This window comes from Pongo pygmaeus, chromosome 10 (assembly GCF_028885625.2).
Source record: "Pongo pygmaeus isolate AG05252 chromosome 10, NHGRI_mPonPyg2-v2.0_pri, whole genome shotgun sequence".
NCBI classification, from domain to species: domain Eukaryota; kingdom Metazoa; phylum Chordata; class Mammalia; order Primates; family Hominidae; genus Pongo; species Pongo pygmaeus.
This window is the reverse complement of record NC_072383.2, coordinates 102,143,735-102,165,848: the sequence shown is the minus strand read 5'-3', so window position 1 is coordinate 102,165,848 and position 22,114 is coordinate 102,143,735. Positions and strand designations below refer to the sequence as shown.

Here is a 22,114-nt window from a genome sequence, read left to right as displayed (position 1 = left end):
GGGCAAGATGGTGAAACCCCATCTCTACAATAAAAAAGAAGAAAAAAGAATTAGCCAGGTGTGGTGGTGTGCACCTGTCATTTCCAGAGTGGGCAACACAGTGAGACCCCTGCAACTACAAGCCACGGAACGCCAAGAATTGTTGGGAGCCCCCAGAATCCAGAAAGAGGCAAGGAAAGAAAGATTCTTCCCTAGAGCCTTCAGAGTGAGCATGGCTCTGCTATCTTGATTTCAGACTTCTGGCCTCCAGAATTGTGAGAGAATAAATTACTGTTGTGGCAAGCCTCCCAGTTTGTGGTAATTCATCATGACATCTCTGAGGAGCCAATATTCCTGGGCAGCATCTATCATTGCGGAAATTCCCCAAGGAACTGTGGTTCACAGTTTATGAGGTGGGACTTCAGACCCACCTGCATCTTCATGAAGACGGCAGCCTGTTGGGGACAAGGTTCTGGAAGTCAAACTTTCTTTGACACCTTTCTCAGAATTGTGAGGAGTGGGATGCTGTCTGCTCTGAGGGGCTATTTGGGGCCCTTACTTATTTTCCTAGTTTTCTTACCAGTTTCATCTCTCTCTTTGTTTCATCACATCGATGGGGCAGAATCGGGACGATGGAGGGAGGAATGAGAACTCCTGTCAGTGTGTAAATTCGGCCATTTTTGGCAGTGATCTCAATTTCCTCCATTGCCACATCATTTGCCAGAATCTGTCCCTGGAAAGAAAAAATGACATCTCTAATTCTGTACTATTCTGTACTGCAGGACTGCCAGTGATCCTCAGGCAGACTGAATGGTGGCAACTTTGCTAAAAAGTCCTCAACATCACTTAACTTTTCATTGGAGGGTAGGTTGCTATTATAAGGGTTTGGCTGACAGGGAAAGATTGAATCTGTTCAGTGAATTCTTGACTAACACCAGGCAAGGATGCCCTTGTAGAAATGGTTCTTGCAGGTGCAGGGCTAAGTACGAATTATAATTATTCAAGCTCTGCAATATACTTGCTATGAGACCTTGGGCAAATTCTTTGAGCTCTCTGTGGTGAAATAGGGATCCATTCATTTGAATACATTTATTGACCTCACTTATGCTCTGCCTTTGGAGCTGGGTATGCATCTGTGAACAAACAGATGAGTTCTTGCTTATGTTTTAGTGGAGGGAGCAGAAAATAAACCAATTAGCAAAGATTTCTGATCTCCACTTTCCTCATAAACCTGCCACCCACCCCCTGCAGTATGAATGACAGCTTCATTCTTCTAGTTGCTCAAGTCAAACTCCATGAGTTATCCCGGCTTCCTCTGTCTTCATCCCCATTTAACCTATCAGCAAATTCTGCTGTATCTACTTTCAGAATATTAGGTTGGTGCAAAAATAATCACAGTTTTTGCAATTTTTTAAAAATTGCAGGACTGCAGTTACTTTTGCACCAACCAGATTACATTCAAAATTCAACCACTCCTCACCATGTCCCTGCTACCACCCTGGTCTGAGTTACCGTCAGTATTCTCCAGATTATTGCAATCAAATCTCCTCACCAGCCTCTCAAAATGTATGCCTGATCATGTCATTCCTCGGTTCAAAATCCTCCAACTGCTTCTCCTTTCATTCCAAGTAAGAGCCCGCATCCTTACCCTGACTTCTTAGGCCATGCATGACCTGACCCCTACTCTCCTCCTCTCTTGGCCAGCCTCCTTTCCTACTCTTCTCCCTTTTGCTCCCTCTGCTCTAGCCACACTGGCCTTGCTGTTCCTCACACAGCCCAGCATGCTCCTTTCTGCTCTGTGCTTTTCACCCTTGCCGTTCTCTCTGGAATGTCCCCCGGATATTCACACTGCTTGTTCCCCTATGTCCTTCAGGTTTTGTTCAGATGTTTCTTCCCCATGAGGGCTTCTTGAGTATTTATCTAAGATGTCAGCTCCATCCCCGCCTTCTGTCCCCCTTCCTTGCTTTGCTGTTTTTCTCCTTAGCACTTGCTGCTGTCTAATATATGATATATTTTATGCATTTAACTTATTTTCTATCCCCTATTTACTAGAATGAAATTTCCATACAACCAGGGACTTTTGTCTGTTTGTTCATTGGTCTGTCTTCAGGACCTAGAACAGTGCCTGATGCACAGTAGGAACTCAATAGATATTTGTTGAAACAATGAGATAATCATCACCATCAACAGTGATTCTATATCAACCCTGTGCTGCTGGATGTTTGTTCATATTGCAACCCCAGGGAGTTAGATGAATAACACAGGTTTCTTTGGAGTTTTAAAAATAAATTGTGTTCCCCTGACCTCAGGGTCTTTGCACATGCTGTCTCTTTTGTCTTTTTTTTTTGGTCTCTTTTCTACTGATCTCTGTCCAATTTCACTTTATTCATAGCATGGCCAAAGCATCACCTCCTCACTGAGGACCTCCTGGCCTGAAGATGCTCTCAGACTCCTCCTGTTCTGTGCTCTCACAACCCCCTGAATTTCCTTTTGGGGGCACTCATTACAATTGTAATTAAATAATTAACTCATTGCCTAGTGAGTTATTTAAAGTCTGTCTTCCCTGCTGGGATAGAAGGCTATCTTTTTCACTCCTTTATTCTCGGCATCTAGTGCAGACTCTCATACATGTAGTTGCTCAGCACATATCTGCTGAGAGAAGTGAACAAATGAATGAAATAATCATAAAGATTTTAAGCCCATGAGTTAGCATAGAGGCAGGATAACCTGATGAATAATCATTATCAGAGCAAAGATATGTTCAAGTGATGCTGGCGGTGGTTGGGTTTTCACTTACGTTGTCGGTGGTGTTGAACTGTATGAGCTGGTTGGCCATGCTCCTGATGTGAGGGGTGGAGATGAGAGTGGCCACTTCAAGCTGCAATAAGAAGAGGACAAAAGGCAGAGATGTTTGGGGTCACACACAGGGCCCTGAGTTCTTAAAGTCCTCACTAGAAAAAAATAGGCTTCAAAATGTAATAAGTAAAGGGAGTTTTGATCTCAAGAGTTTTTGTGGCTTTGAAGATCGCTCTGATAATGGACTCATTGTTCATGGCTGAGGGTTTGTTCAGAGCTACAGATAAAGGCATTTTCTAGCATCAAAATATTGGAATTCAAGACTAAGTTAGCTATCTTGGAAGCAGAGAGAAAGTAGCAGCAGGAAAAGTGGGGCCAACCTGGGTAAATGGGACAATGTGGTATCTGACGAGTTCCAGAAGCTTCCGAGATCCCTGCAAAGGAACCAAATACTTCTTTAGTCAAAGAAGAAAATGCAACACTTCCACTCTTGTGGAATCCTCTTTAAATGATATTAGACAATCAAGAAAAATGACCCATAATCTATTGGGAAATCCAGGGTGAGAGAAACCCCACCTCCAAATAGCTAACATTCACCAAATTCCCACTCTGTGGAAGAGGCTGTTTTGAAAGCATAATATGCACGTCTCATTTAATCCTCCCAACAGCCGTGTGATGTGGGGACTCCTATTGACCCATTTTATGTGTGGTAATACTGACATTCAAAGACATATCCAAGGTCAAAAAGCTAACTCAGGATATGAGCCTAAGAATTAGCCCAGGCTCTCAGTTACTCCGCTCCATCACTTCTCAGAATGTCTAAGGCTATATTCTGGATTTTCTAAGACAGCCTTGATTTATGATTCTGTTCCATTTGCTCCATAAATAAACGTCTGTTTGTCAGACCACATACAGGTCATTTAGGATTATAGAGTCATAGGGATAGCGATCACCTTTTCCTTCCATGAGAAGTTTGTCCCTCTCCTTCAAAGCCCTTTCCAAGGTTTCTCAAGCTTCATAAAACTGAACCAGCAGTGGAGACAAGAGGGTCCTAGCCCCCACAAAGGAGACCGTAGACAGGATGAGCAACCCCTATAGGGTTCCCTGGAGAGAAGCTGCAGAGTTGAGGAACACAGGGACCACGCTCTTTGTGAGAAGAAGGCAGAGGCCACAGTGGTCTGCTCTGGTTTATCTGCAATCTCCCAGCTAAGTCAGAGATGGGAGTTACAAGATTCACGGCCCTCAAGTTCTGCTATTTAAGTAGCACAGCCACAGTCACTCTGGCTTGGAAAAGTGAAGGATCATAAATCAAGATCCCAATAACTGCCAAGAGGTTGAATGTTCTAAGAACAGGTGGAACAGCGTGAAGTCCCAGGCTGAAAGAAAGCCCTGCTGAACCTGAGTTTCCTCACCCAGCCTCCTCTCTGCATTTGACCTGGGTCACTGTGCCAAGGCAGTTACCTGTTAGTAGCAGGACCACCTATCCTGGCTTGTCTGGTACAACCCTGGTCTATGCCTATTGTCCTGGCAGCTCCATTCACTTTCAGAAGTGACCTGGCATGGATGATAAGTTATATGGCCACCATATCTATTAGCCAATAGCATTATGTGCAGGGCAGGGTTATCAATAAAAATGTTGAAATTGACCACCAGTTAGCCAGCCCTGGAAGTGATGCTTTCTGCAGCCCTGGTTCTCTTACTATGTGACCTTGAGCAAGTCACCTAACCTTTACATCTCAACTTACATCTTCAACTTATGTCTCAGTTACTGCATGGTATTCAGAAATGGAGACTTACAGGCAGAAGCAATGTTATTACATGCTCTGATGCTCAGTGGTAGAAGGAGTGAGACAAAGTGGGCACTGTTGGGAAACATCCCCCAAACTTGACTGCATCCACCAAACTGGACTGCAAACTCCTGGAAGGCAGAGGCTGGGTCTGTCTGGCTTGCTAACCACCCATCACCATGTCCCCAGCCAGTGCAGTGTGGAGCATACAATAAGTTTTCCACAAACATTTGTGCCAGTAAATTAAAGGGCGTGGGTAGGGGTCCTGGGAGGAGCACTGAGCCGGCCCTCAGGAACATGAGATCTAGTCCTGGTTCTGCTTGTGTGTAACCTTCTGCAAGTCACTTAACCCCTGAGTCTCAGTTTCACCTGCAAAATAAGGGGACTGGTATGGATTCCTTCCAGTCCTCTGATGCTTCTACAGGAAAGCATTTAGCAATGAGATAATCCACTTTCAAAGCCTCAGGAATTAATTATTGAACTCTTTTGACAAGAAACAGAAGAATGAGAGGGACAAAGGAATTGATCCGCATCACTCCTATTACTGTGTGTGCCTGTGTCTTATCTGGCTGAGATCTATTGGAGCCATTGCCCAGTTCGAATTCACCCAGTGTGGCTCGAACAGGATACGTTTCCAGAAGCTGTTGTTGTTGAAGAGCCTTTTGGTGCAATACATTCTTTCTTTTATGAGGGCACTCACTTCCTCCCTGCTGTTTTAGGTAAAAACAAAACCAAACTCAAGTTATTTGGTGCCAGAGGCAGAAAGAGATAATTTAACCTTGAACTCTATAAATTCACGTCCCTTTTCCCACTTTACTTGCAGGGTGTCTGTGAATTGGCAAGGGCAGGTGTCTTGCTCTCTTTGCTTTTATTTCTGTCTGGTTCAGTGATGAAACCGTAAACTGGGGCTTGTAATCAGAAGCTGTGGTCTCTGCAGGAATGGGAGTGTTTCCAGACTGAAATTTTGCCACAGAGAGAAGTAGAAAGATACACTGGGAAGAAAACATGGCATTCCAAAGTCAGAATTAGAAGCCCTTCTTCTAAAGAGGACTGTTTATTTTCCATTTCATTGGCATAGCCGATGGGGAATTTCCTGCACTCTTCCCTGAACATAAACTGTTAAGATGGATGGAGACAGAAGGAGCTTCCTATAGGTTGAGAAAAATTAACCTCTCTGTACCTGAGAAAGAAGCAGAAATGATTGTACTTCTCACCTAGAAATTGAAATGGAAAAGCAGTTTTTAACTCAGAACAAAGAGACCTGAAGTTTCATGCTCTTTGCAGGCAGAAAGATACGCCTTGGAGAGAAACAAGATTGAGAGCCAGGAGCAGTGGCATGCATTAACCATTTTTGTGGTGTAAGTATTCTTACCAAAGGCTTATTTGAAGCTATAAATGTCATCTCATTGAACAGAGCTCAGAAGAGATGTACACAATCTACTCTTGAGAGCTTAAATGAGTCGTTTCCAGATACCACTGGAAGGAGTTACAAGGGAGGAGAAAGAGAAGAATGTTTGGAACAAAGGTGCCTGACAGAAAAAGCAATGAGGTTGATTTTTTCCTATTCTAGTTAAAAGGTTTTATTTTAATTTTAAGTGTGTCATAGAACTCCTTTATTATTATTATTATTAAAATGTGCATCAAATTAGAAGCTATGTACTCAGGGAGGCCACATAATCTCAGGATTTTAATAATTTCTTAGCGGAACAACATTATCTTTTATTTTAGCTCACTTTAAGTATGAATGTGAGTTCTAAAGCGAGGTCTAGCAGTTTTCTGCAATAGCTAGGTTTCATAAAATTTGAATGTGAATCATATTTTGAAATATCATTCTATTTTGGAAGACCCTGGGAAATCTGGCTTTTTCTATGGAAACCTATAACTAATCTTTTCATATGTTGAACATCTGTTTGCAATGTAAGAGATTACTTTTTGATTTATCTCCTTGTTAAGTTTTAAAAAAATCCTAAGTTTTTTGAGAGCAAGATATCCTTATAGATACCTGAAAGCATTCTAAAAAGGGATATATATCTATGTGAATTCCTAAACCTAACAGGCAACAACTTTCAGCATTCCCAAAACAGTGTGGGCTGGGGCTATCTGAATGAGAAAGTTGGTGGTTACCAGCGTGTCTATTTCTGGGCCTCATCCCAGCACTACTAAACCAGAATGCTTGAGGTAGGGCTTTGGAATCTGCCTAGTTAGCAAGCTCCATGGATGGTTTCTGACTACTCTACACTTTGGGAATTACTACCCTAAAAGACTGGGACATCCTTTCCTCCTTCCCTCCACATTCTATATAATCAATGCTGATCTTTATGAAGTCATAGGTCATCTCTCCCCATTACCAAGATGGTGGCATAGTTTCAGGGCACTGGAAGAAAGCATGTGACCTTTCATGTAATTCCACTATTTGACATTCTAATGAACAAAACTCCACAATAGGCTGTCCTCTTCAAGTTAAGGCTGTTATTTCTGGGAAAGGAAACACTTTAAATGGTTTCAGTCATTGACACCCTGATATGAAGAAGTCAGTAATTGCCCTTTTAGAGGAGAATGTGAGAGAACTGAAAGCCAATGATGGAGAAAGATGAAAGCAATAGAAAGGAAAGGAAAGGCTGAAGCATCTAAAAATAACATGTATTCTTTTTAAAGTTTAGCCTAGGCCTGGCCCTGAATGGCCTAGTTTAGGCTTTATTCTCGAGGTGGTTTTAGAGTTGTAGGGAACTTAAAATGTTGATTTTACTAGTGAGAAATATTAGAAGAGTCAGGAGAAATCAAACCAACCATTTAGGCCTGGGATTGCAAATACATTTCATTTCCTGTATCAAGTCTAATTGATCATAGCTACTTGAAATTCTATGGAAGAGACTGAAACCACAACCAGGCTTCGTTCCAGAATGTTGTGATTGATTAGTGATGCCTGCCTTGGTTGTTGGAGGGTAGGTGGTGATACATGTGCAACTTATTTACTATCTCTAGTTTAGGAAAAACCTGTTTGGACACAGACTGAGGCAGTGCTGCTGACACGATGCCATCAGAGCAAGCAGAATACGGTACCTCTGGAGAAAGGAGGTAATCGAGAGTGCCATCCTTCATGTTATTCAATGCTTCATTACTTGGAACAAAAATGGTGTATGGTCCACCAACTCCATCCTCATCTAAGGCATGTCCCAAATTGGTTTCCTGCATTTGGGAAATGAAATTTTGTATCTGCAGCCTACCTTGGACAAATATTTAACATAATTCCCCAGAAATTTATAATTGACACCCCTGCTAATTTTACAAAAATCTTGACATAAATATTTTTCAGAAAATTATGAAAAGTGCATACCTCTAACAAAGATCTGAACTTGCTGTACCTTGGTTGTAGCATTGTCATTATGGTTTGCTAAAAAGAGACATTTTGTTTAAAAATCAGGAAATAAAATATTGTGATTTAGGAAATACAAACCCTAACATTTAAAGACTGATGACAGAGTTTATGTGTCAGTATGGATTTACATAAATGAACCTGGTCAACTGCATTGCATTATATACATGTTTGCTGTCATTGAAACAGTAGTTCAGATCTCCATGTTCTGGAGTATCCTTTGGCCCTCATCATCTAGGTCAGAAGTAATAAGTTTTATTGCAGCAACAACTGCCCTCTATAAAACATTTTCATGACGATTGGTCACGGACTGAGTTGCCTGATGCAGCAATAAAAGAGGTAAAAAAAAAAAAAAAATCCAGATCTTTCCCACATATGTTACTCTATGTCTTGCTTTCTTTCTGCAGAGATTCTCAGGTTTCTACTGGAAACAGACAAACCACCTCTTCTTCTCTCTGCTCAAGATCCTAGCACAAATAAAGCACAAGCACAGAGTGCTGGCATGCTCTGGATGTGACTCTCCAGGGAACAAAGGAAGATGGACCTGGGCTGATGTGACTTTTATCTGAATACTCACCTCATTGTTGCTCTCAAATGTGGGTTCTAACTTGTCCATGGCTCTGTCAAGGATGTGCAGAAGCCCATTGGAAGCAATGATGTCCCCCTGTATAATTTTTACCTTCTTTTTGCCTCCATAGAGTTTAAGCTTTATTTGATTGTCCTAAAACACCAAAGAAAGATAAAATAAGATTAATATGGTATCCTGGAAGGAGCAAGCACTGGAGTAGAGTCAGAAATCTTGAGTCCTTGGGCTTTGATATTTGTTGGCAATGTGATTTTGGATAAGTCACCTAATCTGAAGTGGGGATGAAAGTATCTGCTTTGTTAACCTCACAAGGTTTTCATTAAGATCAAATAATATAATGTATGAAAGCACTGACAACTATATATGCTAAACCTGGGTAAGGTATTATCAAGCTCTTCTTCAGCAGACTGCAAGCTTCATAAGGACAAAACTATTTAATTTACTATAAATTCATCACTAACTTTAGTGTCTTGCACAGAGAAGGTACACAATAAAAATATTTGTGGAATAAATAACTGAAGCTAATTCCTTCTTCCTCCCATATAACTCCTAAAAAGTGACAGACTTAGTAAATATTGTTTGAATGAATGAACAGGTAAATACATGCATATCCTTGTGAGAAAGCAAGCCACATCTTCATATCTGTCATTCATCCATCCATGCATGCATCCTCCATCCATCTCTCCAACCATCCATCCATTCACCCATCCATCCGTCCGTCCATCCATCCATCTATCCATGCATCCTCCATGCATCTCTCCATCCATCCATCCATCCATCCATCCATCCATCCGTCCATCCATTCATGCATCCTCCATGCATCTCTCCATTCATCCATCCATGCATCCATCCATCCATTCACCCATCTTGTGACCTATATATGTATCTACCCACCCATCTGTTCAGTGACCTATCCATGTATCCATCCATCCATCCATCCATCCATCCAGTGACCTATCCATGTATCTATCCATCCATCCATCCATCCATTCATGCATCCTCCATGCATCTCTCCATTCATCCATCCAGGCATCCATCCATCCATCCACCCATCTGGTGACCTATCCATGTATCTACCCACCCATCTGTTCAGTGACCTATCCATGTATCCATCCATCCATCCATCCATCCATCCATCCATCCATCCATTCAGTGACCTATCCATGTATCCATCCATCCATCCATCCATCCATCCATCCATCCATCCATCCATCCATCCATCCATCCATCCATGCATCATCCATCTTCACATATGCACTGCAGCAGATTGGTTAAGAATGTGGGCTTTGGAGCCACATTTGAATCTTGGCTCTGGCACTTACTGTGTGGCCTCTCTTCTTTCTTACTGTAGCAACAGGGATTATGACAGTCCCTCCTTTACAGGGTTATTGTGAGCCTTATGTAACACAGATAAAGATTTATCCCCATACTTTGCTTAGAACAAGCACTCAAGGATCTGTTAACTATTGATGTTCAGTAAAATGTAATAGTATAGGTCCTATGCCTATATACATGCACATTTTGTTGACTAATCACCTGCTCCCCAGCTCAATAAAATCACAGAGTTAAGAAATGGGGGTGGGGCAGGGGAGGATGGGTTTATATAAAAAACAAACAGAACTAATGACATTGGGAGAGATGAATGTTAGGTTGGAGAAGATGGATCAACTCCAGCAATTTAAAACAAACACAATCTATTTCCTTCTATAAGAGGAATGCTGATCTGGCTTTGTGCTGATGCTTTCAGGAAACAGGTTTATAGCAAAGTTTCTCCTTCCTGCTGGCAGTTGAATGACAGTTGCCTTGAAAACTAAATCAGACCAGACCAAAGTCAAACACTTTGTAACCCCCTTTGCATAACACTCCACCCTTCCTCCACGGCCTTCCCCGGTGTTGCTGTCTGTTTCCTCCTATATAAAGTGTTTGACAAATAATACATAAGGAAAGAATTTCCTTGTAATTTTTCACAAACCCCAAACAAAAAGAGAGAGAAGGCGTGGACATTGGCTTGGTGGACAATTTAGTTCTGGGAGTGAAAATCAGAGGAACCCTTACCTTATCACTGTTGAAGATTTCCCCTGACTTTCCAGTCAAGGTGTAGAATGTGTCTGTGTTATTCATATATTCGGTGTTCATCTGACCAGCAATTATGTGGAGTTTCACAAAGTATTGAGCAGCTTTATTATCCACCAAAAGCTCATTTACCTAAGACAGAAGAGCCAGTTTGACTATTATTTGAAGAAGAAAATGAGTTTTGTAACACACGCTGTGCCTTACTTAGTATCAAAGACATCAAAGCCAGGGCACCCTAACTTGGGTTTGGGCTTTTGCAAATACAAATGCATGAAAGCACTGACAATTATACTTGCTATACATTACTATCAGTGCAATCAACCCAGGCCAGGCCTTCCAGGGAGTAGAAACCTGGAGAGTTGGAGGCAATGCACACTCTACTCTCAAACCAGGGGAGGTTGCTCTAGCATTGAAACTGACATGGGGAAAGCACAGCATCGCAATGGCCCCAGGAGGAACAAGGAACAAGGGATCTATCTTGAACATGGGAAGCAGATGGGAATAAAATATGAAGTTTCATGGAAAGAGTAGATAAAGCAAGTAAGCTGATTGTACTTTTGAATAGATAAGTTAAGATTTTTGAAATCCATGGGATCAAATCTACATTTTACCATTACTACGTAGTCAACACTCAACAGATGCTTATATTAACTCTGTGTAAACTGTGTTAAATGAGAGACCACGTGCAAAGTGCCTAGCCTAGAGGCATACAATGTTTGCTGGTTCTTTCCAACAGGAGTGGTGTGAGGACATCTCTGAAGGTGAACAATAGAAAGATGAATATCAGACAGGTTAATTGTGGTGGTATATGAGGGTTAGAGAGCCGGGAACTTACTGGGTTTTGATTCATTGCAACAAAAATTATTATCACAAAATATCTTGGATTAAGATAACCCAATTTTATTTTTTCATTTTTATTTTTTTCCACTTCCCAGATTTCAATCTTTTATTGGCTTCCATCATTTTATGTGTATTTGTTAATCTATTTACTTAAATGTTTATTTATTTCTGGCTGATCTGTTTCACAGGGTATTTAAGACAGATGACAAGAACACACAATAAAAATCAAGATCTGGGCCAGGTGCGGTGGCTCACACCTATAATCTCAGCACTTTGGGAGGCTGAGGCAGGCAGATCACGAGGTCAAGAGATGGAGACCATCCTGGTCAACATGATGAAACCCCTTCTGTACTAAAAATACAAAAATTAGCTGGGCATGGTAGCATGTGCCTGTAGTCCCAGCTACTCGGGAGGCTGAAGCAGGAGAATCGCTTGAACCCGGAAGGCAGAGGTTGCAGCGAGCCGAGATCGCACCACTGCACTCCAGCTTGGGTGACAGAGCGAGGCTCCATCTCAAAAAATAAACAAACAAACAAAAAAAATCAAGATCATGAAAAATAAAAACACACGTTAGATGGTAAAGGTGGGAGGGAGAAAGATATATAGGATACCAGTTCCTACACAATAATTAAAATGGAGACCAGTGAATACAATAAATTGTATACAAATCGATAAGTCCATTATTTACATTAAACCAAATATAACTATATTAGTGATGCCATCTCGATAGGACGCCTCCACCAGGCACTACAAGTTTCATTCCCACTGGATGACATTATCTCAAAAAACAGCTGCTCACACTGAAGACTAAAATTTTCTTCTTATTTTTTCCTTATCGCTTGTACCATTTATAATGATTTAAAAAACCCACATATCTAGCTAATACATTAATTTAATTCTTCCTGTGGGAAGTGAGCAGTTTTGCATTATGTAAATCTTCTTTATCACCTGGATATATGTTAAGAACACTCAGTGGTTACCTGTAGAGGGCAATGATTGGAAAGGGGGACCAGGGGGCCTTCTAGGTTGCTGGCAATGGACTTGGTGTTTACACAAGTAGATTCACATTGGGAAAATTCACTGAGTTGTACACTTACAACTTGTATACTTTCTGTAAGGATGTTATATATCACTAAAATAAGTTTATCAAAAAATCACCATCCTTATCATCAGTAGGTTTAATTTTAATGGGGATTTCCCACTTTAAATAAAATAAGGTGCTCCCTACTAAGGCTTTTCATATTAGCTCCTTGGTATAGGGTCATTTTAAATACTCACATTGAATCCTTTCAGTCCCTTGTCTGTAGGTAACAGCACCGTGAAGGGTCCCAGCTTACTCAGTGGCCAGGCATAAGCTTTGTCTTAGGAGTCGAAATAACACAAAGAAAGAAAACGCCAAATGAGTCAGTGGTACATGATGAGTAAAATCGGGCAACAGGTCTTGGGTCACGACCGGTCTATTTATGCTGTTCTCTATTCTAATGGGTATGTGCAGGCCCTGTGTCAACTGGGAATCTCTCTAAGAATGTAAGGCACCCTAAAGCCATGGCCTCAATACATTCCACATAATGCCGTGAGAGTTTTCCTGCAGACAGCCTCAGCTTCAAAGATACCCTGGCTGAGCAGTTCAGGCATGACAAAATCCTACCACAACCCCAGGGTCCCTGACCCTGTACTTAACTTTCTGAGTTGTCACTGTCTCAGTGAGCAAAGATGCAGCCCTTGTTTTTGTCCAGGGCCAGCTCAGAAGAGCCCCAATGGTTGGTTTAATGCTCTGCAGTTGCCATGTTGAAATGCTTAATAAATTTTGAACCAAGAATCCTGCATTTTCACTTTCCAGTGGGCCCAGCAAAGTATGTAGGTAATCCTGCTTCCATCACCTGGGGAAGCTGGGATGACAGGACAGGCTCTGTGTTCTCACACCCAGAGGCAGTGTACAAGGACTTTGTCATGGGGAAGGTGAAAGGTTAACAGGACTCTGTCTAGGGAAATGTTGGAGGGCCTGGTCTACAAAAAACACTACCTCACCCCTGTCTGCTCCCATTTGGTATTCTAAGAGTTCTTAGAGTAAGGCTGTGAGGAAACTGGCAGATTGCCCCTGAGCCCAAGGGATGCCACTAATACTTGACACCCTATGGGATGCCTTGGGAAAAATGGGACGTTTATGCAGGAGACATTAAATGGGATATTTAACCTTAAGATTTATGCAGAGAACACAGCATTGACCCATCAATTACACTTGTTTATCTATGTTCTTGCCAGGAGATCATTTTTGGCAACTGGTAAATTCCAATATAAAAGCTGATATTTTTAAAGTTTCTGTTGATTGGCCAAGTCTGTGTTTTACTTTTTTCAGAACGGCTGGATTTGTGTTTTATTGGAAGTTGTGTCCAATGCTGTGATCAGTTATAATATTTCATTCTCTAGAGAGTGTGGAGTAATGGCCCATACAAGCCATTTGCAAATACATGAGGGTATTTTAGGCTCTCACCTTGCCTGGGAGCCTGGAGGTGAATGTGTCACTGTAGGCAATTAGTGACTGGGGGACCAAGGGTGCTAAGATGGTTGCATACAACCAAGACTATTCCAAAATTCAAACAGCCCCTCCACTGAGGAACAAGGATGCTGCCCTGGGATCTCAGTCATCTTCTCTATTCCCAGTTTTACCTGCCAAGCTTTGTTCACACCTGAAGGATCTAGAAGGTCAAGGATGAGGGGGACAGTTTGTATCCTCACATCAGTAGCTGTCCTGTTCTTACTGTTACTGCAGCTCTGTTGGTCTATGGTGACCCCCAAACCCTGTCCTCAGCTCTCTGCCTGCTAATTCTTGCATTGCTAGATCTCTTGGCACTATCTCTTTGCTTGTCTTCTTTGAAACAGCTGGCTGCCCTTTCCCTGTCACCTGCATGACCCCTCCAAAAAGGCTAATTCTAATAGACAAGGCTCGCCTGTCCCTTTCTGAATCATTGTGCCTTGCAGATGCCCTTTCCTGAAAGAGGACTTTTGTGTGGAAATCTGTAACCATAGCTGCATACCTAGGAGTGAGATGAAAGAGGTCAGCCTTCCTTGCCATTTTCCTCTGGGTTCAGTATTTAATTCTCTGAGTCGCTCCATAATGTTTCCATAACACGTTAAGCCATCACCCACGTAACCTTTCTGGCAAACGCATCTACAGAGAGGGGGAAAAGACATCCTCAGGGTTTTAGAGCCATTGAGTATTTTGATTATACAGTCCAATCCCCTCATTGAACAGATGGAGCAAAGGATGCCCAGGGTAGAATAGGGACAAGAGAGCATTCCTAGTGTGGTATCTGACATCTAGTAGCTCCTCAAGAAATGGATGCCAATAAATTAAATGTATCTGTCAACACTAGATATCTTTGTATGCTCTTTGTCTCAGTATTTCTCAAAGTGTGATCAAGAAACCATGCACATCAGAATCACTTGGCGTGCTTAATATATTTAATATAACATATTTAATATAATAAATGTGGACTCTAGGGCTCCACTGCATGACTGAATCAGAATAAGCTACTGAATTCAGCCTGCAGGACAGTAAAGATTCAGCATTATTGATCCACTTAGAATGCTTCCCCCACCCCCTACTCCTTCCTAGCTGAGAGCTCTGCTCAATTGCCACTTCCTTCAGACAGGCTTCCTTGATTGCCTGTCTCTTTCTCCACTCCCTCACTGTGTCTCCATTACATATACTCCCATGAAACCACATAGCTCTTCTCCATAGCAGCGATCATAGTGCAATTTCACCCTGATCTGTGTGACTATTTGATTAATATCTGCTTCCCTATAACATTTGAGAAAAGAGTGAGGGTAAGGGCTATGTGTGTATTTGTTCACTGTTGTGAACTCCAGAATCCAGCACAGGGTAGGTCCATAATAGGTGCTCAATTAATAGTTGTACAATAAGTAGTAATTGAATTAAATAGCAAACAATAAAGTATATAAACAATGAAAATAGATATAGAAACTATGAAATTAATATATAAACAATGAAAATCACAGAGATTTTGTACAATAGTTTCATAAGACAGAAGTAGAGTTAAAAATGTACTATCAGTGGTATGCTGATAAATGTTTAACAACCAACTCTCTGGGGGAGGGGGAAGCCCTAATTTGTAGCATTTGCCAGTTTCCATGGTTAATATGCCAATCTTGACCAATTCCAATTTCAAACTAATAAGATGATGCTAACCCTCTTGTGAAATTCCTGAAAATTTAACACTCAGCTCTTGTGAGTCCATAAGCTCTGGCTACGGCAGGCCACAACTATGCAGTATAGAGGAGTTGACACCTGGCTGAAATTGACAAGGTGATGAGGAAGATGACTTTCACAAGCATCTTGGAGATGAGCCAGGAACCAAAGTGAAGTAAGGGAAGAACATTCCAGAGACGAGAGATGCAGGGAACCAAAGATGTGCTGTGACTACATCACAGTTTTGCAGTGCTCACACCACACCACAGCTGTGACTCACATTGAGGAGAGCATTCTAAAGAAAGACTATGCACTCGTTAATCCACGTGTGTTTCTAAATATATTTCCATGGCAAATAGATTACATGTTCAACAAGTTTGCTGCAGACCTTCAGAATCCTACCACCCTCTGCCTGGACTGTTGCACAGCCTCTACCTGGTCTTTTTGCCCTTATGTTCTACCCTGAAATCTGTTTTTCATGCAATCTCCTGACTGTGCTTTAAAATTCTGGCACCTTTGTGCTTAAAACCCTCACTGACTCCTTTTATCCACATGAGAAAGTGTACACAGGAGAATCCTGCTCTGTCTTCTTTTTGCTGTCCACTGAAAATTCCAGCAGCGCTAGACTACTTCTTTTTTAAGGCTGTTATGCCTTTCTCAGCCTGTTTGTCCCGCCAGGAATGCTTTCCCATCCTCACCTTATCACTCTGGTGTGACCTCTCCCCAGCTGTGTTGAGCACTTCCAGCACATCCCATCGATACCTCTATCACAACCCTATCCACCAGAATTACCTCTGGAGACATTGTCTCTTCTGCTAGATGGTACACTGTCCTAGAAGATGGATCCCAACTATAATAATTCCTCATTATATCCTAGCACTTAGGGCAGTGCCTGATTGTTTAACTGATTATTTACTGATTATTTAAGTACCTTCTTACTTCTAGGAACCTTCTAGGTAAGAGAGCTACAAAGATGATAATAAGAGACACTTTGCCCTTCTTGAGTCTTACATGCTAAGGATGGACCTCAAAACAAAATAATTATAGCAACATGGTAAGGCCACTTGACCTCCTTGAGTCCCAGTTTCCTCTTCTATAAAATGGGTTTAATAATACCTTTAGGATAGTTGATAGAGAGACAAGGAAAGAAAAATAGCACTGTGACAGACATATAGAAAAAGCTCAGTGCTTGGCAGATGATAACGACAAGGACAAGGCTGACATGATGAAGAAGGTGACTATAATGAAAACAGTGACCTAGAGGTGCTGGGATATAGCAGGACAGCCCGTAGAGAGATAAATGAAGTTTCATTGTAAGTGCCATGATGGAAGATTGAATAGGATGCTATAGGGCATGGAGAAGGAAGTAACTGATTTTACCTGGAGAAATAGGGGACAGCTTCTAGGAGAAAGTAATATTTAATTCTAGAAGGATGCATATGAGTTCTTTCTTTCTCTTTTCTTTTCTTTCTGGAGTTTTCGCTCTTGTTGCCCAGGCTGGAGTGCAATGGCATGATCTCAGCTCACTGCAACCTCTGCCTCCTGGGTCCAAGTGATTCTCCTGCCTCAGCCTCCTGAGTAGCTGGAGTTTTGGCCTCCCAAAGTGCTGGGATTACAGGTGTGAGCCACCGCGCCTGGCTGCCTATGAGTTTTCTAGCTGGACAAACACTTGGGGGATCATTTACTGATGAAGCCTTTGGGGTTTTTATGGAGAACTGGCTCTCAACCAGAGGCAATTTTGCCCCTCCTCCCCTGCCCCGCCCAGAAGCCATTTGGCAATGTCTAGAGACATCCTTGGTTGCTACAACTGAGATGGGGATCTACTTACACAAGCCAGCCCCTCACAACAAAGAATTGTCTGGCCAAAAATGTCAGTAGAGCTGAGGTTGAGAAACCTTTTTATAAAGAATTACTAAAGTAGATCTAATCATGAAACAATTTAATACAATCAAATAACAGTTTCCTACTTAAATGTCAACCTCCTCTGCAAGCACTGTGCTATGCTAATTTAATGACGGAAAGGAGGAGACTGGTAACTCTGGGAAGTGATATAATACAAGAGTTATTGTTAAAAATTAATCCTGCTATAAGTTACATTCCTTCATTTGAAGACAACTGTTAATAGCAAGACATGTAACCTTTACAAACCACCGAGTATGTTTCTCTCTAAAAGTTTCTTAAGTTGTTAGGTGGCCAATGGTCTGTTTTTTGTCAAATGACTTGGCCTTTCCTTCCTAAGGATTGCAGGAGAATCATATTTTAATGGCCTCAGTGCTAATGGAATGCATGAGACATCACTATTTTTAATTTTTATTTCAAATCTCAGTCCAAAGTCCGAGACATTATGAGACCAGTTTCTGACTTAACTGTTCTCATTTGAGCCATGGAACATTCACAACATCGCCTTTTTAGGAAATTGTTTTCTTTTTATTAGGAGTAAACGTCTCTTGCTGTCTTAAGGCTTTAAAAACACCCAGAAGCCATTTGCATTTTATAGTTATGGGTTGAAATTAATTACACTTAATGTTGGTTGAGATTTAGTTAGTATATAGGGTGTCTCAAAGTCTTAGTACAGTTGCTTCCTTTATTTCTTCACTGGTTCATTTCATTTCTTCATTGTTTCATTTGTTCCTCCAAATTCTCACTCATTTCACTGTTTTTTATTTCTTATTTTATTTTTATGTTTAACATTTGTGGGTACATAGTAGGTGTATACATTTATGAGATACATGAGCTATTTTGATACAGACATGCAATGCATAATAATCATATCAAGGCAAATGGGATAGCTCTCATTTCAAGCATTTATCCTTTGTGCTACAAACAACCCAATTATACTCTTTCAGTTATTTAAAAATGTACAATAAATTGTTGTTGACTGTAGTCACCATGTTGTGTTATCAAATGCTAGGTCTTATTCATTCTATCTGTTTATATTTTTTGTACCCATCATTTCACTGTGTTAATTGGTGACAGGCATTGTTGAAGCAAAGATGAATAAGACATGGACCTTATATTCTGGTTGGGGATTGAGATAAGTTATAATAATAGCCAGCATTTATTAATAGCTGTTATGCTACATAGTCTTATAAGGGCTTCAGTGTGGTATCTTTTCTAACGCAACAACCCTATAAGGTAGGTCCTGTTATTAGCCCCATTTTAGATAAGGAAACTGAAGCACAGAGAAGTTAAGTATCACACTCAAGATCACACAGCACAGGCAGTGCCTGTGCTCACCGCCACTATGCTACATCCTTATCACAGTTCTGGACCCTACATGCTCTCATAGACAGATTCCAGGGTGCTCTGGGAGCCCAGAGGGAGGGGCATCAGAGAGCACTGGGAGGACGGGGAGGCATCCTAGAGGTGGCGATACTTAGGCTGGCCATTGAAGGAGCAGGGTGTTAGGCTGACTCACAGGAGGTGGGCGGAGCACGGGGATGGCATCCTAAGTGGAAGGAAGAGCACGTGCAAGGGCCAGGAGTGGGGAGCACCATGGCATGTTTGAAGAACAGTGCAATGGATTGAATGTTTGTGTTCACCTCAAAATTCATATGTTGAAATCCTAACCCACAGTGTGATGGTATTATTAGGAAGCATGGCCTTTGGGAGGTATAATAATTAAATCAAGAAAGTAAAGACCTCATGAATGGAATGAGTGCCCTTAGAAAAGAGGTCCCAGAGAGCTCCCTCCCCCTATCCACCTTGGGAGGAAACAGTAAGAAGTTACCACCTATGAATCAGGCTTCACCAGATCCTGAAACTACTGGTGCCTTGATTTTGGACTTCCCAGCCTCCAGAACTGTGAGAAATAAATTCCTGTTGTTTATAAGCCACTCAGTTTATGGTACTTTATTATAGCAACCCAAACAGACTAAGACAAATAATAAGTAGTTCGGCAGAACCTGAGGCAGGGGTATAGTCATGAGTGTGGTGGAGATAATGCTGGCTCATCTGCACCTGCTAAGAACAGCCACTTTTGGCTATACCCTCCATACCCTGGGAATGGTCTCAGGCCCTGGAAGCTGGTTTGGAGCTGTTTGGGCAGGAAATTACAGGCTTCTGAGTACCCCAAGTGTGGTCTAGTAGGGGGCCCAGGCTCTTGGGGAGCATGTCCCTTTGGACCTTCAGATTCCTTGCCCTGGTGTAGCCAGCAGAGGGCCAGAATGGGAGCCTCTAACATCAGTGCCCAGGGGAGGGGCTCCTGTTGCCCGGGTCTAAGGGTCAAACTGCTGGAAACACATCTGGCAGTGGCTGAGCTGGGATTTAAACCTAGATCCATCTGAGAACGTCTCTTGCCACTGCACCATGTTGCCTTGGATAGGACTTTTGGGAAGACTGTTTACACTGAGGATATCCCAACCAGTACAGATCTTATATAAACACTGAATATCATCAACGTCACTAACATTCCAAGAGTCCCTACGTTTCACTGTTGTTTGTACTTTTGCACAACTGGAATGTAAACTGTGCTTATTACAATAGGCCCACTCAGCCGTGTCCTGGCTATTTTTCAGCTGAGTTTAGTTAAATAAGAGAGAAATGCTCATCTCTTCTACTGTCCCTTACTTCCTACATCTATTAATAAGTAAAAATAAAAAGGCAAAGCATAAAGTTATTTGTTCTCAGTAAGAATCAAAATGGAGCTTAGCGTTTAAAAACATATTATATACATGAACTCATTAGCTCTCCACAGGCAGAGATTCCTGGTCTCTAGACCTACTTGACAGGTGAGGGAACTGTGGTTTAGAAAAGTTTAGTTTTGCCTAAGGTCACCCCAGGGAGAGTGGTAGAGTTCATGTTTCAACCCACCCTTCTTGATCAGGTGGTCTTCTGTGACAAATGCAGTCTGATTTTGAAGATTCTGCATAAGCTACTTGCCATATTGAGAAGGCATAAATGAAATAAATTTTTATCCCAGATGAACTAAATTACCTGAGGACTGATGGCTTCATATTTTATCAATATAACTTAGCTAGCTTTTTTACTTAGGCCTTTTTTTGGCTGAAGACAGTCAATTTGAGGTGTGGGAAGGTTTGTGGGTGATACATGTAACCTTAACATCACAATGTTAGGTTATCTGACATTCTAAACACAAATTTGGAAGCAGCTTATATTATTCTGATATTCCCATTTCATTTTTAGATTTTATCTTCTCAAACACAAGGAAAGAGATCGCCAAAGGTATTCTATTTAGACTTTCTCAGAGGGTGGTAAAACATGCATACACCAGCTTGTTTGGTTCTCAGTACTGCCAGAATATATGTTTGAGGGGAGGGTGTGCCTGGATGCATATGTGTGTTGGGTGCCTCTGTGCCTATATGCATGGCTGTGGTGTATTTGTGTGTGCATTCACATGTATTGAGGGATTTCTAGGTGCCAGGTTCTGCTCAGAGATTGATGAATGTAATCCTGTTTAACTTTCAGCACAGCCCTGGTGGGAGGTACAATTCTCTCCCTTTTATGGTTGAAGAAACATCAGTTCAGAGAGGGTAAGGTAAGGGGCAGACTTGGGATTTGAAGCTAAGTGTTCTGATATCCCAGCTCTTTCCACTCCATGTACAATAAATACAGATCTATTTATTTGTCCAGATAGGACATGATGATAATACAACCTGTCGGGGCAAATCTACACACTGACCACCCAGTTATAAAAGGTGTGAACTTCCCAAAAGATGAAGGGGGCTCTGGAATCACAGAAACTGTTTTATCATGCTATGGTTCGATGTTGATTGTGGTTTTGAGCTCACAGTGACACTATGAGTCTTTCTCAGATGCTGATGATAGCGAGAATTGAAAATGGAACAGAGATAGAAACTTCAGTCTGCGAGTCAAAGACTTGGGTTCTAGCTTCGGGTCAGTCACTAATGAAAACACATTACACTGGTGTCATAGTTTCTAGAAACATTCTCTCATATAATCATCACAACAACCTTATGGAGTATAAATCATTGTGCTCATTTTATACATGGAGCAACTGAGGCCAGAGAGATGGTGCCACTTTCCCAGGTCATGCATCTGGTAGGTATCAGTGCTGACACTTAAACCTAGGTCTTTAGTCCAAATATCATCTTCTTTCTATCATGTGAGCTGCCTTTGCCTCAGAAACTTTCACACAAATGTTTTTATTCACAGTAAACCCCTTCTTTTGAAACCTAGAGTCCAGGAAACACCACTAGTGCTTATTCACTTTCCCTAGTCTTGTTTTGCACCACTAACAAGCAATATGTCATGAGTGAGGAAACAGGCATGTACATTAGAGGTCATAACCCTGTAATCTCAACAACCATTTGTTTCCCCAGTCACAGTGGCTTCCTTCTCCCACATTCTGACCACTTTATATCAAGTTATCAGGCCACATCAATATTCCAGAGTATTCTAATGGTCATTATAAAGGAAATAATTGTTGAGTGTTTAATTAATTAAAGATTTATTGAGTACCTACTACAATCCTTGCTCCTACTATGTGG

General features: G+C 41.6%; 1 protein-coding gene across 1 annotated transcript in view; it reads right to left on the bottom strand.

Annotated features, from left to right (window-relative positions):
* STAB2 (stabilin 2) overlaps positions 1 to 22,114 on the bottom strand; it is a 182,662-nt gene that overhangs the window by 107,538 nt on the left and 53,010 nt on the right. The window contains exons 10-18 of the mRNA XM_054443474.1: positions 14,470 to 14,603; positions 12,713 to 12,795; positions 10,577 to 10,726; positions 8,513 to 8,656; positions 7,897 to 7,953; positions 7,623 to 7,748; positions 3,156 to 3,209; positions 2,777 to 2,857; positions 560 to 712 (exon numbers count right to left, since the gene is read on the bottom strand). Coding sequence (XP_054299449.1) covers positions 560 to 712; positions 2,777 to 2,857; positions 3,156 to 3,209; positions 7,623 to 7,748; positions 7,897 to 7,953; positions 8,513 to 8,656; positions 10,577 to 10,726; positions 12,713 to 12,795; positions 14,470 to 14,603 — 982 coding nt within the window. The remainder of the gene's footprint in view (positions 1 to 559; positions 713 to 2,776; positions 2,858 to 3,155; positions 3,210 to 7,622; positions 7,749 to 7,896; positions 7,954 to 8,512; positions 8,657 to 10,576; positions 10,727 to 12,712; positions 12,796 to 14,469; positions 14,604 to 22,114) is intronic.